Source organism: Somniosus microcephalus, unplaced genomic scaffold (genome assembly GCF_052327205.1).
Source record: "Somniosus microcephalus isolate GS21.2 unplaced genomic scaffold, FLI_Smic_1.0 unresolved_chr6, whole genome shotgun sequence".
Lineage (NCBI taxonomy): Eukaryota > Metazoa > Chordata > Chondrichthyes > Squaliformes > Somniosidae > Somniosus > Somniosus microcephalus.
This window is the reverse complement of record NW_028225184.1, coordinates 39,225,537-39,242,489: the sequence shown is the minus strand read 5'-3', so window position 1 is coordinate 39,242,489 and position 16,953 is coordinate 39,225,537. Positions and strand designations below refer to the sequence as shown.

The 16,953-nt window shown below is 47.8% G+C and overlaps 1 protein-coding gene across 1 annotated transcript; it reads right to left on the bottom strand.

The window, feature by feature from the left end:
- Positions 1-15,416: 15,416 nt before the first annotated feature.
- Positions 15,417-16,302, bottom strand: LOC147087212 (uncharacterized). The gene has a single exon (XM_085978092.1). It carries the CDS (start codon positions 16,239-16,241, stop codon positions 15,417-15,419), a length of 825 nt encoding a protein of 274 aa, XP_085834218.1. The 5' UTR covers positions 16,242-16,302.
- Positions 16,303-16,953: the final 651 nt, after the last annotated feature.

Below are 16,953 nucleotides of genomic sequence, written 5' to 3'. Positions count from 1 at the left end.
ATTCCAAGTGATGATGTCACTGCCCCCATTGTGTGACCATTCCAAGTGATGCTTTCACTGCTCCCATTGTGTGACCATTCCAAGTCATGCTGTCACTGCTCCCATTGTGTGACCATTCCAAGTGATGATGTCACTGCTCCCATTGTGTGACCATTCCAAGTGATGATGTCACTGCTCCCATTGTCTGATCATTCCAAGTGATGACGTCACTGCTCCCATTGTGTGAACATTCCAGGTGATGCTGCCACTGCTCCCATTGTGTGACCATTCCAAGTGATGACGTCACTGCTCCAATTGTGTGACCATTCCAAGTGATGCTGTCACTGCTCCCATTGTGTGACCATTCCAAGTGATGCTGACACTGCTCCCATTGTGTGACCATTCCAAGTGATGACGTCACTGCTCCAATTGTGTGACCATTCCAAGTGATGCTGTCACTGCTCCCATTGTGTGACCATTCCAAGTGATGATGACACTGCTCCCATTGTGTAACCATTCCAAGTGATGACGTCACTGCTCCCATTGTGTGACCATTCCAAGTGATGCTGTCACTGCTCCCATTGTGTGACCATTCCAAGTGATGACCTCACTGCTCCCATTGGGTGACCATTCCAAGTGATACTGTCACTGCTCCCAATGTGTGACCATTCCAAGTGATGACATCACTGCTCCCATTGTGTGACCATTCCAAGTGATGACCTCACTGCTCCCATTGTGTGACCATTCCAAGTGATGACCTCACTGCTCCCATTGTGTGACCATTCCAAGTGTTGATGTCACTGCTCCCATTGTGTGAAAAGGCCAAGTGATGATGTCACTGCTCCCATTGTGCGACCATTCCAAGTGATGCTGTCACTGCTCCCATTGCGTGACCATTCCAAGTGATGATGTCACTGCTCCCATTGTGTGACCATTCCAAGTGATGCTGTCACTGCTCCCATTGTGTGACCATTCCAAGTCATGATGTCACTGCTCCCATTGTGTGAACAGTCCAAGTGATGACGACACAGCTCCCATTGTGTGACCATTCCAAGTGATGCTGTCACTGTTCCCATTGTGTGAACATTCCAAGTGATGACGTCACTGCTCGCATTGTGTGACCATTCCAAGTGATGATGTCACTGCTCCCATTGTGTGAACATTCCAGGTGATGCTGCCACTGCTCCCATTGTGTGACCATTCCAAGTGATGACGTCACTGCTCCAATTGTGTGACCATTCCAAGTGATGCTGTCACTGCTCCCATTGTGTGACCATTCCAAGTGATGCTGACACTGCTCCCATTGTGTGACCATTTCAAGTGATGACGTCACTGCTCCAATTGTGTGACCATTCCAAGTGATGCTGTCACTGCTCCCATTGTGTGACCATTCCAAGTGATGATGTCACTGCTCACATTGTGTGACCATTCCAAGTGATGATGTCACTGCCCCCATTGTGTGACCATTCCAAGTGATGCTGTCACTGCTCCCATTGTGTGACCATTCCAAGTGATGATGTCACTGCTCCCATTGTGTGACCATTCCAAGTGATGATGTCACTGCCCCCATTGTCTGATCATTCCAAGTGATGATGTCACTGCTCCCATTTTAAGCATTCCAAGTGATGACATCACTGCTCCCATTGTGTGAACATTCCAGGTGATGCTGCCACTGCTCCCATTGTGTGACCATTCCAAGTGATGACGTCACTGCTCCAATTGTGTGACCATTCCAAGTGATGCTGTCACTGCTCCCATTGTGTGACCATTCCAAGTGATGCTGACACTGCTCCCATTGTGTGACCATTCCAAGTGATGACGTCACTGCTCCCATTGTGTGACCATTCCAAGTGATGATGTCACTGCTCCCATTGTGTAACCTTTCCAAGTGATGACGTCACTGCTCCCATTGTGTGACCATTCCAAGTGATGCTGTCACTGCTCCCATTGTGTGACCATTCCAAGTGATGACCTCACTGCTCCCATTGGGTGACCATTCCAAGTGATACTGTCATTGCTCCCAATGTGTGACCATTCCAAGTGATGACATCACTGCTCCCATTGTGTGACCATTCCAAGTGATTATGTCACTGCTCCCATTGTGTGACCATTCCAAGTGAGGATGTCACTGCTCCCAATGTGTGACCAATTCCAAGTGATGATGTCACTGCTCCCATTGTGTGACCATTCCAAGTGATGATGTCACTGCTCCCATTGTGTGACCATTCCAAGTGATGTTGTCACTGCTCCCATTGTGTGACCATTCCAAGTGATGTTGTCACTGCTCCCATTGTGTGACCATTCCAAGTGATGATGTCACTGCTCCCAATGTGTGACCAATCCAAGTGATGACATCACTGCTCCCATTGTGTGACCATTACAAGTGATGACGTCACTGCTCCCATTGTGTGACCATTCCAAGTCATGATGTCACTGCTCCCATTGTGTGAACAGTCCAAGTGATGACGACACAGCTCCCATTGTGTGACCATTCCAAGTGATGCTGTCACTGTTCCCATTGTGTGAACATTCCAAGTGATGACGTCACTGCTCGCATTGTGTGACCATTCCAAGTGATGATGTCACTGCTCCCATTGTGTGACCATTCCAAGTGATGTTGTCACTGCTCCCATTGTGTGACCATTCCAAGTGATGTTGTCACTGCTCCCATTGTGTGACCATTCCAAGTGATGATGTCACTGCTCCCAATGTGTGACCATTCCAAGTGATGACCTCACTGCTCCCATTGGGTGACCATTCCAAGTGATACTGTCACTGCTCCCATTGTGTGACCATTCCAAGTGATGACATCACTGCTCCCATTGTGTGACCATTCCAAGTGATTATGTCACTGCTCCCATTGTGTGACCATTCCAAGTGAGGATGTCACTGCTCCCAATGTGTGACCAATTCCAAGTGATGATGTCACTGCTCCCATTGTGTGACCATTCCAAGTGATGATGTCACTGCTCCCATTGTGTGACCATTCCAAGTGATGTTGTCACTGCTCCCATTGTGTGACCATTCCAAGTGATGTTGTCACTGCTCCCATTGTGTGACCATTCCAAGTGATGATGTCACTGCTCCCAATGTGTGACCAATCCAAGTGATGACATCACTGCTCCCATTGTGTGACCATTACAAGTGATGACGTCACTGCTCCCATTGTGTGACCATTCCAAGTGATGTCATCACTGCTCTCATTGTGTGACAATTCCAAGTGATGATCTCACTGCTCCCATTGTTTGACCATTCCAAGTGTTGATGTCACTGCTCCCATTGTGTGAAAAGGCCAAGTGATGATGTCACTGCTCCCATTGGGCGACCATTCCAAGTGATGCTGTCACTGCTCCCATTGCGTGACCATTCCAAGTGATGATGTCACTGCTCCCATTGTGTGACCATTCCAAGTGATGCTGTCACTGCTCCCATTGTGTGACCATTCCAAGTCATGATGTCACTGCTCCCATTGTGTGAACAGTCCAAGTGATGACGACACAGCTCCCATTGTGTGACCATTCCAAGTGATGCTGTCACTGTTCCCATTGTGTGAACATTCCAAGTGATGACGTCACTGCTCGCATTGTGTGACCATTCCAAGTGATGATGTCACTGCTCCCATTGTGTGACCATTCCAAGTGATGTTGTCACTGCTACCATTGTGTGACCATTCCATGTGATGTTGTCACTGCTCCCATTGTGTGACCATTCCAAGTGATGATGTCACTGCTCCCAATGTGTGACCAATCCAAGTGATGACATCACTGCTCCCATTGTGTGACCATTACAAGTGATGACGTCACTGCTCCCATTGTGTGACCATTCCAAGTGATGTCATCACTGCTCCCATTGTGTGACCATTCCAAGTGATGATCTCACTGCTCCCATTGTTTGACCATTCCAAGTGTTGATGTCACTGCTCCCATTGTGTGAAAAGGTCAAGTGATGATGTCACTGCTCCCATTGGGCGACCATTCCAAGTGATGCTGTCACTGCTCCCATTGCGTGTCCATTCCAAGTGATGATGTCACTGCTCCCATTGTGTGACCATTCCAAGTGATGCTGTCACTGCTCCCATTGTGTGACCATTCCAAGTCATGATGTCACTGCTCCCATTCTGTGAACAGTCCAAGTGATGACGACACAGCTCCCATTGTGTGACCATTCCAAGTGATGCTGTCACTGTTCCCATTGTGTGAACATTCCAAGTGATGACGTCACTGCTCGCAGTGTGTGACCATTCCAAGTGATTATGTCACTGCTCCCATTGTGTGACCATTCCAAGTGATGCTGTCACTGCTCCCATTGTGTGACCATTCCAACTGATGACGTCACTGCTCCCATTGTGTGACCATTCCAAGTGATGACCTCACAGCTCTCATTGTGTGACCATTCCAAGTGATGCTGTCACTGCTCCCATTTTGTGACCATTCCAAGTGATGATGTCACTGCTCCCATTGTGTGACCATTCCAAGTGATGATGTCACTGCCCCCATTGTGTGACCATTCCAAGTGATGCTGTCACTGCTCCCATTGTGTGACCATTCCAAGTCATGCTGTCACGGCTCCCATTGTGTGACCATTCCAAGTGAAGATGTCACTGCTCCCATTGTGTGACCATTCCAAGTGACGATGTCACTGCTCCCATTGTGTGACCATTCCAAGTGATGATGTCACTGCTCCCATTTTAAGCATTCCAAGTGATGACATCACTGCTCCCATTGTGTTAACATTCCAGGTGATGCTGCCACTGCTCCCATTGTGTGACCATTCCAAGTGATGACGTCACTGCTCCAATTGTGTGACCATTCCAAGTGATGCTGTCACTGCTCCCATTGTGTGACCATTCCAAGTGATGCTGACACTGCTCCCATTGTGTGACCATTCCAAGTGATGACGTCACTGCTCCAATTGTGTGACCATTCCAAGTGATGTTGTCACTGCTCCCATTGTGTGACCATTCCAAGTGATGTTGTCACTGCTCCCATTGTGTGACCATTCCAAGTGATGATGTCACTGCTCCCAATGTGTGACCATTCCAAGTGATGACCTCACTGCTCCCATTGGGTGACCATTCCAAGTGATACTGTCACTGCTCCCATTGTGTGACCATTCCAAGTGATGACATCACTGCTCCCATTGTGTGACCATTCCAAGTGATTATGTCACTGCTCCCATTGTGTGACCATTCCAAGTGAGGATGTCACTGCTCCCAATGTGTGACCAATTCCAAGTGATGATGTCACTGCTCCCATTGTGTGACCATTCCAAGTGATGATGTCACTGCTCCCATTGTGTGACCATTCCAAGTGATGTTGTCACTGCTCCCATTGTGTGACCATTCCAAGTGATGTTGTCACTGCTCCCATTGTGTGACCATTCCAAGTGATGATGTCACTGCTCCCAATGTGTGACCAATCCAAGTGATGACATCACTGCTCCCATTGTGTGACCATTACAAGTGATGACGTCACTGCTCCCATTGTGTGACCATTCCAAGTGATGTCATCACTGCTCTCATTGTGTGACAATTCCAAGTGATGATCTCACTGCTCCCATTGTTTGACCATTCCAAGTGTTGATGTCACTGCTCCCATTGTGTGAAAAGGCCAAGTGATGATGTCACTGCTCCCATTGGGCGACCATTCCAAGTGATGCTGTCACTGCTCCCATTGCGTGACCATTCCAAGTGATGATGTCACTGCTCCCATTGTGTGACCATTCCAAGTGATGCTGTCACTGCTCCCATTGTGTGACCATTCCAAGTCATGATGTCACTGCTCCCATTGTGTGAACAGTCCAAGTGATGACGACACAGCTCCCATTGTGTGACCATTCCAAGTGATGCTGTCACTGTTCCCATTGTGTGAACATTCCAAGTGATGACGTCACTGCTCGCATTGTGTGACCATTCCAAGTGATGATGTCACTGCTCCCATTGTGTGACCATTCCAAGTGATGTTGTCACTGCTCCCATTGTGTGACCATTCCATGTGATGTTGTCACTGCTCCCATTGTGTGACCATTCCAAGTGATGATGTCACTGCTCCCAATGTGTGACCAATCCAAGTGATGACATCACTGCTCCCATTGTGTGACCATTACAAGTGATGACGTCACTGCTCCCATTGTGTGACCATTCCAAGTGATGTCATCACTGCTCCCATTGTGTGACCATTCCAAGTGATGATCTCACTGCTCCCATTGTTTGACCATTCCAAGTGTTGATGTCACTGCTCCCATTGTGTGAAAAGGTCAAGTGATGATGTCACTGCTCCCATTGGGCGACCATTCCAAGTGATGCTGTCACTGCTCCCATTGCGTGTCCATTCCAAGTGATGATGTCACTGCTCCCATTGTGTGACCATTCCAAGTGATGCTGTCACTGCTCCCATTGTGTGACCATTCCAAGTCATGATGTCACTGCTCCCATTCTGTGAACAGTCCAAGTGATGACGACACAGCTCCCATTGTGTGACCATTCCAAGTGATGCTGTCACTGTTCCCATTGTGTGAACATTCCAAGTGATGACGTCACTGCTCGCAGTGTGTGACCATTCCAAGTGATTATGTCACTGCTCCCATTGTGTGACCATTCCAAGTGATGCTGTCACTGCTCCCATTGTGTGACCATTCCAACTGATGACGTCACTGCTCCCATTGTGTGACCATTCCAAGTGATGACCTCACAGCTCTCATTGTGTGACCATTCCAAGTGATGCTGTCACTGCTCCCATTTTGTGACCATTCCAAGTGATGATGTCACTGCTCCCATTGTGTGACCATTCCAAGTGATGATGTCACTGCCCCCATTGTGTGACCATTCCAAGTGATGCTGTCACTGCTCCCATTGTGTGACCATTCCAAGTCATGCTGTCACGGCTCCCATTGTGTGACCATTCCAAGTGAAGATGTCACTGCTCCCATTGTGTGACCATTCCAAGTGACGATGTCACTGCTCCCATTGTGTGACCATTCCAAGTGATGATGTCACTGCTCCCATTTTAAGCATTCCAAGTGATGACATCACTGCTCCCATTGTGTTAACATTCCAGGTGATGCTGCCACTGCTCCCATTGTGTGACCATTCCAAGTGATGACGTCACTGCTCCAATTGTGTGACCATTCCAAGTGATGCTGTCACTGCTCCCATTGTGTGACCATTCCAAGTGATGCTGACACTGCTCCCATTGTGTGACCATTCCAAGTGATGACGTCACTGCTCCAATTGTGTGACCATTCCAAGTGATGCTGTCACTGCTCCCATTGTGTGACCATTCCAAGTGATGATGTCACTGCTCCCATTGTGTAACCATTCCAAGTGATGACGTCACTGCTCCCATTGTTTGACCATTCCAAGTGATGCTGTCACTGCTACCATTGTGTGACCATTCCAAGTGATGCTGTCACTGCTCCCATTGTGTGACCATTCCAAGTGATGATGTCACTGCTCCCATTGTGTGATCATTCCAAGTGATGATGTCACTGCTCCCATTGTGTGATCATTCCAAGTGATGACATCACTGCTCCCATTGTGTGACCATTCCAAGTGATGACGTCACTGCTCCCATTGTGTGACCATTCCAAGTGATGACATCACTGCTCCCATTGTGTGACCATTCAAAGTGATGACTTCACTGCTCCCATTGTGTGACCATTCCAAGTGATGACGTCACTGCTCCCATTGTATGACCATTCCAAGTGATGCTGTCACTGCTTCCATTGTGTGACCAGTCCAAGTGATGCTGTCACTGCTCCCATTGTGTGACCATTCCAGGTGATGACTTCACTGCTCCCATTGTGTGAATAGTCCAAGTGGATGATGTCACTGCTCCTATTGTGTGACCATTCCAGGTGATGACTTCACTGCTCCCATTGTGTGAGCAGTCCAAGTGATGATGTCACTGCTCCCATTGTGTGACCATTCCTAGTGATGAAGTCACTGCTCCCATTGTGTGACCATTCCAAGTGATGCTGTCACTGCTCCCATTGTGTGACCATTCCAAATGTTGATGTCGCTGCTCCCATTGCGTGACCATTCCAAGTGATGACGTCACTGCTCCCATTGTATGACCATTCCAAGTGATGCTGTCACTGCTCCCATTGTGTGACTAGATTCAGCCTCTGAGGTGGATCAATGCTGGCTCAGGCCTAATTCCTTGACTTGATTCAGCCTCTGACGTGGATCAATGCTGGCTCAGGCCCAACACCTTGAATAGATTCAGCCTCTGAGGAGGATCAATGCTGTCTCAGGCCTAATACCTTGACTAGATTCAGCCTCTGAGGTGGATCAATGCTGTCTCAGGCCAAACACCTTGACTAGATTCAACCACTGAGGTTTTTCAATGCTCGTTCAGGCCTAACACCTTGATTAGATTAAGACTCTGAGGTGGATCAATGCTGGCTCAGACCCAACTCCTTGACTAGATTCAGCCTCGGAGGTGGATAAATGCTGGATCAGGCCTAACACCTTGACTATGTTCAGCCTCTGAGGTGGATCAATGCTAGCTCAGGCCTAACACCTTGACTAGATTCAGCCTCGGAAGTGGATCAATGCTGGGTCAGGCGCAACACCTTGAAAAGATTCAGCCTCTGAGGAGGATCAATGTTGGATCAGGCCCAACTCCTTGACTAGATTCAGCCTCTGAGGTGGATCAATGCTGGCTCAGACATAACACCTTGACTAGATTCATCCTTGAATGTGGATCAATGCAGGCTCAGGCCTAACGCATTGCCTAGATTCAGCCTCTGAGGTGGATAAATGCTGGCTCATGTCTAACACCTTGACTGATTCAGCCTCTGAGGTGGATCTATGCTGGCTCAGACGAAACACCTTAACTAGATTGAGCCTCTGAGGTGTTTCAATGCTGGGTCAGGCCTAACAGTTTGACTGAGTTCAGGCACTGAGGTGGATCAATGCTGGCTCAGGCCCAACACCTTGACTAGTTTCAGCCTCTGAGCTGGATCAATGCTTTCTCAGGCCTAACTCCTTGACTAGATTCAGCCTCTGAGGCGGATCAATGCCGGCTCGGGGCCAACACCTTGAATATGTTCAGCCTCTGAGGTGGATCAAATCTGGCTCAGGCCCAACACCTTGACTAGATTCAGCATCTGATGTGGATCAATGCTAGCTCAGGCCCAAGACCTTGACTAGATTCAGCCTCTGATGTGGATCAATGCTGGCTCAGGCCTAACAGCTTGACTAGATTCAGCCTCTGAGGGGGATCAATGCTGGCTCAGGCCCAACACCTTGACTAGATTCAGCCTCTGAGGTGGATCAATGCTGGCTCAGGCCCAACACCTTAACTAGATTCAGCATCTGAGATGGATCAATGGTGTCTCAGGCCTAACACCTTGACTAGATTCAGCATCTGAGGTGGATCAATGCTGGCTCAGGCCTAACACCTTGACTAGATTCAGCCTCTGAGGTGGATCAATGCTGGCTCAAGCCTAACACCTTGACTAGATTCAGCCTCTGAGGTGGACCAATGCTGGCTCAGGCCTAACACCTTGACTAGAATAAGCCTCGGAGGTGGATCAGTGCTGTCTCAGGCCCAACACGTTGATTAGATTCAGCCTCTGAGGAGGATCAATGCTGGCTCAGGCCTAACACCTTGACTAGATTCAGCCTCTATGGTGGATCAGTGCTGTCTCAGGCCTAACATCTTGACTAGATTCAGCCTCTGAGGTGGATCAATGCTGGCTAAGGCCTAATAGCTTGACCAGATTCAGCCTCGGAGGTTGATCAATGCTGGCTCAGGCCTAACACCTTGACTAGATTCAGCCTGAGAGGTGGATCAATGCTGGCTCAGTCCTAACTCCTTGACTAGATTCAGCATCAGTGGTGAGTCAATGCTGGCTCAGGCCCAAAACCTTGACTATATTCAGCCTCTGAGGTGGAAATTAATGCTGGCTCAGGTCTAACCCCTTGACTAGATTCAGCCAGTGAGCTGTATCATTGCTGGCTCAGGCCCAACACCTTGACCAGATTCAACCTCTGAGGTGGATCAATGCTGGCTCAGACCGAACACCTTGACTAGATTCAGCCTTTGACGTGGATCAATGCTGGCTCAGGCCTAACATCTTGACTTGATTCAGCCTCTGAGGTGGATCAATGCTGGCTCAGGCCTAACACCTTGATTAGATTCAGCCTCAGACGTGGATCAATGCTGGCTCAGGCCCAACACCTTGACCAGATTCAGCCTCTGATGTGGATCAATGCTGGCTCAGGCACAACACCTTGACTAGATACAGCCACTGAAGTGGATCAATGCTGGCTCAGGTCTAACACCTTGACTAGATTCAGCCTCTGAGGTGGATCAATGCTGGCTCAGGCACAACACCTTGACTACATTCAGCCTCTGAGGTGGATCAATGCTGGCTCAGGTCTAACACCTTGACTTGATTCAGCCTCTGAGGTGGATCAATGCTGGCTCATGCCTAAAACCTTGACTAGATTCAGCCGCTGAGGTGGATCATGTTGTGTCCATCAGTAGTTAGACACAGCACTGCAGGAGAACGGTACAACAGGTGTTTACTCAATGTGGCTCACTCTGGAACTTAATTGTACAGATTATTACGCCGTGCTATATGCAGGTGTGGTCACTGCCGGAACTACAGTATACATGAGCTGTAAAAAGTAGTTCCCCCCTTAAACGTACATACATTACAATTCCTCGCCTTTTAGATTAGCAGTACCATAACACTCGTTTAACAATTAAATATCAAACTAATTACAATTAACACTTTTATCATACAACGTTTGCTGAAAATAGTCCATTTATATATTCAGTCTTTGGGGAGACTTCCTGATCCTTTCTGGATAGCGCCTTTCCCGAGTGTCTCGCCCTTGGTGCGGAGGCGATTCTGGCACCCTGTCGTCAGTTGGGTCATCAGCTTCCGATGCTACTGTTTCTGGGGTAGATGCGACCTGTACGTCGGGTTCCTCACCAGGTACATATGGGCGAGGCATGGGGTTGACTTGTTCCTGTGACTCTAGGATCTGGTCAGCATGGCATCTCACGATGTTCTCCCCAACGTCCACTGTGTACATTAGTGGGCCTGCCGTGTGCATATCGTTCCTGGCTGCCATTTTTCTGTTCGGTAGTCGCGGGTCAAGGCTGGTTGCCCTACATTGAAGCTCCTTGTTGGCTTCTCATGGATGTGCTGGAATTGCTTACTCTCAACATCTCTTCGTACGTTTTGTCTGAGCAAATCCAGGCGAGATCTTAACCTTCGTTTAAAGAACATCATGGCCGGGACCTGGTTGGTGACTGCATGTGTCGCATTCCAGTAGGTGAACAGGAAATTGTCCACCTTATGCTGCAGTGGAATGTTGTCATTGTACATGGCCTTTATTGCCTTCTTAAAGGTTTGTACGAACCTCTCAGCCAATCCATTTGTGGCAGGATGATACGGGGCGGATGTGTAATGCCTTTCCCCATTCCTTTTCATAAATCTTCGAAACTCTTCGGACACAAACTGTGGTCCGTTATGAGAGCAAGCTGCCCTGGCAAGCCGTTCCTAGCAAATAGGGTCCGTGGGACTGCAATAGCTTTCTCCGTGGTGGTGGAGGACATTTTGATCACCTCAGGCCATTTGGAGTGTGCATCCACGTCTATTAAAAACAATGAGTCCACGAATGGACCAGCAAAATCAAGATGCACCCGTTGCCATGGAGATGAGGGCCACTCCCGTGGGTGTAGAGGGGCATGTGGTGGTGCATTTTCGACCTTCTGGCATCCTGAGCAGCTCTTTGTCAGGTCCTCGATATGCTGATCGATTCCCGGCCACCACACGTAAACCCTAGCAAGGCTTTTCATTTTTACCCCTCCCAGATGACCCTCATGAAGCTCATTGAGCACTCTACCCCTTAACTTGGGTGGAATTACCACTCGGGATCCACACATCAAGGTCCCCCGGCACACTGACAGCTGTTCTCTTCTTGTCGAGAATGCTGGCAACAGTGAGTCGCCATGTGCTGGCCATCCCTTCACCATCAAATCAAACACCCGAGACAGTGTCGGATCATTTCTGGTCTCCTTTTCTATACGAGCATTAGTTACCTGTAGGTATTCAACTGTAGTCCAATGAAATATTTTGACAGGATCCACTGCTGGTGCTTCCTCCGCAGTAGGCAGTGGCTCGCTTGATAGCCCATCAGCATTTACATGCTGTTTCGTGCCGTTATATTCAATCTCATAGTGGTGCGCCCCAAGAAAGAGTGACCATTTTTGTAGTCGTTGCACAATCATCACCGCAACGCCCTTCTTCGGATTAAAAATGAAGACAAGAGGCTGGTGGTCAGTCAGCAAGGTGAATTTCTGCCCGTGCAGATAGTGATTGAGCTATTTCACTCCCCACACTAGGCTGAGGCCCTCCCTGTCAATCTGGGCATAGTTACGCTCAGCTGAGTTTAGTGATCGTGACGCAAAGGCATTTGGCCTCTCTGAGCCGTCCGAGAATTTGTGTGACAGCACCGCTGCAATGCCATAGGGTGACGCATCACACGCCAACCGAATTTGTAGTGCTGGGTTGAAATGGGCCAATACCTCTTTCGATGTGATTAGTGTTTTGCTCTTCTGGAAAGCTCGTTTACATTCGTCACTCCACTTCCATGGCACTACAGTTTGCAGTAGGGTGTTCAGTGGGTGTAGCATTGTAGACAAATTTGGCAAGAACTTATGGTAGTAGTTTCCCAGCCCGAGGAACGACCTCAGTTGTGACATGTTTTCCGGTGCTGGAGCCTTGACTACTGCCTCAATCCTTTCTGGGGACTTATGTAACCCCTCTTTATCGATAACGTGGCCACAATACGAGGTCTGTTTTTTAAAAAACTCGCATTTGGGGCGGTTAGCTCGGACCCCATATTCCTTCAATCTAGTGAGCACCTGCTCCAGGTTGGCGAGGTGATCACTGTCATTTTCGCCCACGACCAGGATGTCGTCCAAATAACACTGGGTCCCTGGGATCCCTTGCAGGACTTGTTCCATTGCCCTTTGCCAAATAGCCGGAGCTGATGCTACCCCGAATACCAGCCGGTTGTATGGGTAGAGACCTTTATGGGTGTTGATTGTGAGGTATTTTATTTATGCTTCTTCTACCTCCATTTGCAGATACGCCTGGGCCAGATCAATCTTAGTGAACCGTTTCCCTCCAGATAGCGAGATGAAAATATCTTCAATCCGCGGAAGTGGATATTGTACGGTGTGATGGACTGGGTTCACTGTTACCTTAAAGTCCGCGGGTAATAAATCGTTTGAACTCTCCAGTTGCATTCGACTCAGTGATTATTGAACCAGACTGAGGGTAAAAGAATCCGTTCTATCAGTCTGATCCTAACCGCTAATCTGCTTTCACTCTCCATCCCACCCAAAACCATTTGAACTCCCGGGAGAGGCGAAAAACCAGGTAATAAACCCAATGGCCAATTTGGGAGAAAAAATCTGGGAAATTCCTCTCCGACCCATCTAGGCTGTTGAAACTCATCCAGGAGATTACTCTGTCCTTGTATTTCCTGCAGTACTTACCTTCTGTAATAGGTGATCTCCACCCCAGCCCGGAACAGGCCCAATTTACACTTGAAGGACTCCTAGCTAGCAGCCTGTTCCCGAGTCTCCACTAATCCCTGTGAAAAAACCACCTCCTGTAATCTAACAAGAATTAGAACACAAGAAGTAGGAGCAGGACCAGGCTACACGGCCCCTGGGCCTGCTCCGCCACCCACAGGGCCATGACCGATCCGAACCTAGATTCATGTCCGATTTCCTGCCTGCTCCCCGTAACCCATAATTCCCTTTACTTCAAGAAAACTGTCTATTTCTGTTTAAAATTTATTTAATGATGTAGCTTTCACAGCTCTCTGGGGCAGCAAATTACACAGACCTACCACCCTCTGACTGAAGAAGTTTCTCCTCATCTCAGTTTTGAATGAGCAGCCCCTTATTCTAAGATTATGCCCCCTAGTGCTAGTTTCACCCATCAATGGGAACATCCTCACCGCATCCACCCGATCAAGCCCCTTAACAATCTTATATGTTTCAATAAGATCTCTTCTCATTCTTCTGAACTCCAGTGAGTAGAGTCTCAATCTACTCAACCTCTCCTCATATGTCAAACCCCTCATCCCCGGGATTAACCGAGTGAACCTTCTTTGTACTGCCTCGAGCGAAATTATGTATTTTCTTAAGTATGGACACGACAACTGTATGAAGTATTCCAGGTGTGGTCTCACCAATACCTTGTACACTTTGGTGGCAAAAACAAGAAGGCAGATTATTATCTAAATGGCAATAGATTGGGAGAAGTGGAAGTGCAACGAGACCTGGGTGTCCTTGTGCACCAGTCGCTGAAGGTAAGCATGCAGGTGCAACAGGCGGTTAAGAAGGCCAATGGTATGTTGGCCTTCGTAGCGAGAGGTTTTGAGTACAGGAACAAGGATGTCTTGCTGCACTTGTACAGGGCCTTGGTGAGATCACATCTTGAGTATTGTGTGCAGTCTTGGTCGACTTATCTGAGGAAGGTTGTTCTTGCCATGGAAGTATTTCAGCGAAGATTCACCAGGTTGATACCTGGGATGGCAGGAATGACGTATGAGGAGAGATTGGGTCGATTGGACTTGTACTCGCTGGAGTTTAGAAGAAGGAGAGGTGACCTCATTGAAATTTATAAAATTCTACCAGGAATGGACAGACTAGATGCAGGAAGGATGTTCCCGATAGTCAGGGAGTCCAGAACCAGGGGACACAGTCTAAGGATAAAGGGTAGGCCATTTAGGACAGAAATGAGGAGGAATTTCTTCACCCAGAGAGTGGTGAACCTCTACCACAGAAGGCGGTGGAGGCCAGTTCATTAAATATATTCAAGAAGGTGTTGGATATATTTCTTAAGTCTAAAGGGATCAAAGGGTAAGGGGAGAAAGCAGGGACAGGGTACTGAATTTGGATGATCAGCCTTGATCGCATTGAATGGTGGAGCAGGATCGATGGGCCGACAGGCCTACTCCTGCTCCTATCTTCTATGTTTCAAAGTCCCCGATCACCGGCCCCAAGGGAGGGCAGCCTGGGTGAGAGCGGCTCATTACAATATCATCCCCAGTGAGCCCAATGTGGAAAGTGTGTGAGTGAGTGTGTGAATGTCCTCGACCGCTGGTCCCGTGGCCCAGGGGAGAGCGGCACAACACACTATCAGGCCCATGGAGCTCCGTGTAGACAGTGTGTGAGTGAGTGTGTGAATGTCTCCGATCACCGGCCCCATGGGACGGTGGCCTGCGTGATCGTGGCTCAACAGAAATTCAACCCCAGGGAGCACAGTGTAGGCAGATTTTGAGTGAACATGTGAATATCCCCAATTACCGGCCCCGTGGCGTTCCGGGGGCAAGTGGCTCACCACAATATCTGACTCAGGGAGCTCTCACGCTGCAAAGTCACCATTTCTTCTCATATTTTAATGAATTTTACAATCAGAGTGAAGGGATATTTCCCCATATTCTTCAACTGCTCTCTGAACTTAGTCTGGGTCATGGCATAGATGCCAGTGTTTGTGCAGCAACTCAGCATCTGCAGCCCGAATCCCACTTCCCTTACATAATATGGTATATATACTGTGCCATACCCCAAATACCTCAACCGGTTCCATAAAAAATGCACCATAAACATTGTCCATAAAAGGATGAAATTGCCCGAGATAACAAATAGTAAAATTACGGATTTCCTGCGGCTCTCCATCTCTGGGTCTCTTGGATTGTCCCCACTGCTGGGGCCCCGGAGTCTCCTGCGGGCTCTGCTGGACACTACAATGTGTCTGACGGTGACAGCATTGAATAGCAGAATCAGAACAAATGGAACACACGGGGTGAGAATATAATGAAGGAACTCGATTATTCCCCAGACCCGTGAATCCAAAACTTCAGATGTTAGAACACAAAACCAGGGGATATTCGCAAGGTAATATCGATCTGTGAACATAAAATACCAGAAAATGTTCTTTAAACCGCTCAGCACAGCCACTGTTCCTAGAACCACAGCTGCCGTTTTCTCGGTGCAATATTTAGTTTTCAGCTTCTGGCAACAAATGGCCACTAATCGATCAAAGGTGAAAGTGACGGTGAACCAGACAGAACAGTCTGTGGCTGCATAAAGCAGGACGGCATGGATATTACACACGGGGATGAACCGCACAAAATCAAAATATCTCCAATAAATAATCGGAATGTGCCTCAATATCAGGTCGAGGATAACGAGCAGTAGATCCGACGTTGCCATGGCCACCAGGTAGCGAGTGACACATTTGGAGAGACCACACTTTCCGCGGGACAGGATCACAATGGTAACTAAGTTCACTGTGAGGAAGGAAAATAAAAGGGAAATTATACATCAGGCTGGGGAAAAAATTGCAATTTGATGGAATTCGGGGTCAAATATGCAATTCATTGGCGAAATTCAATGATATATTCTAATTATTTTACATGTGGAGCTGAGTACAGGGTTCATTGTAAGAATAATCGGAATACATTGTGGAATCAATAAATGAAATGGGAATAAATATATCATTAATGTAAACGATGTATGATCAATGAGTGATTAAATGATCGATCTATATTTAGTAAGCAGAAAAAAGCACCGTCCGAGGTATCAGAGACACAACGGAACAGAACCTCTCAGGATTCCTTCGTGCCCGGGATCAGTCAGCATTTGGACCGGGGATATTAACTTCTGTGCCCCTGTGTTAGGGAGGGGGGAAATCCCGCTTGTACTCCTGCTCCTGGTTAGAATATCCATTATATCTAGAACTGAAAATGAATGCAACAGCAAAATACAGAAACTGCAACGTTGGCAATAACTACAGGCAATTGTATGTAAAATGTACGGGTGCAATAGGACAATGCTAAAATAATAACTTATAAAGATAACTGGGCTTTCAGAAGTGTTTTGAAAATTTAGTTTTCTGCATTTTTGTTGAAATAAATCAATTGTA

What these genes read in the sequence shown, in the direction of transcription:
- LOC147087212 (XM_085978092.1), bottom strand. Translation starts at nt 16,241, where the DNA reads ATGGCAACGTCGGATCTACTGCTCGTTATCCTCGACCTGATATTGAGG.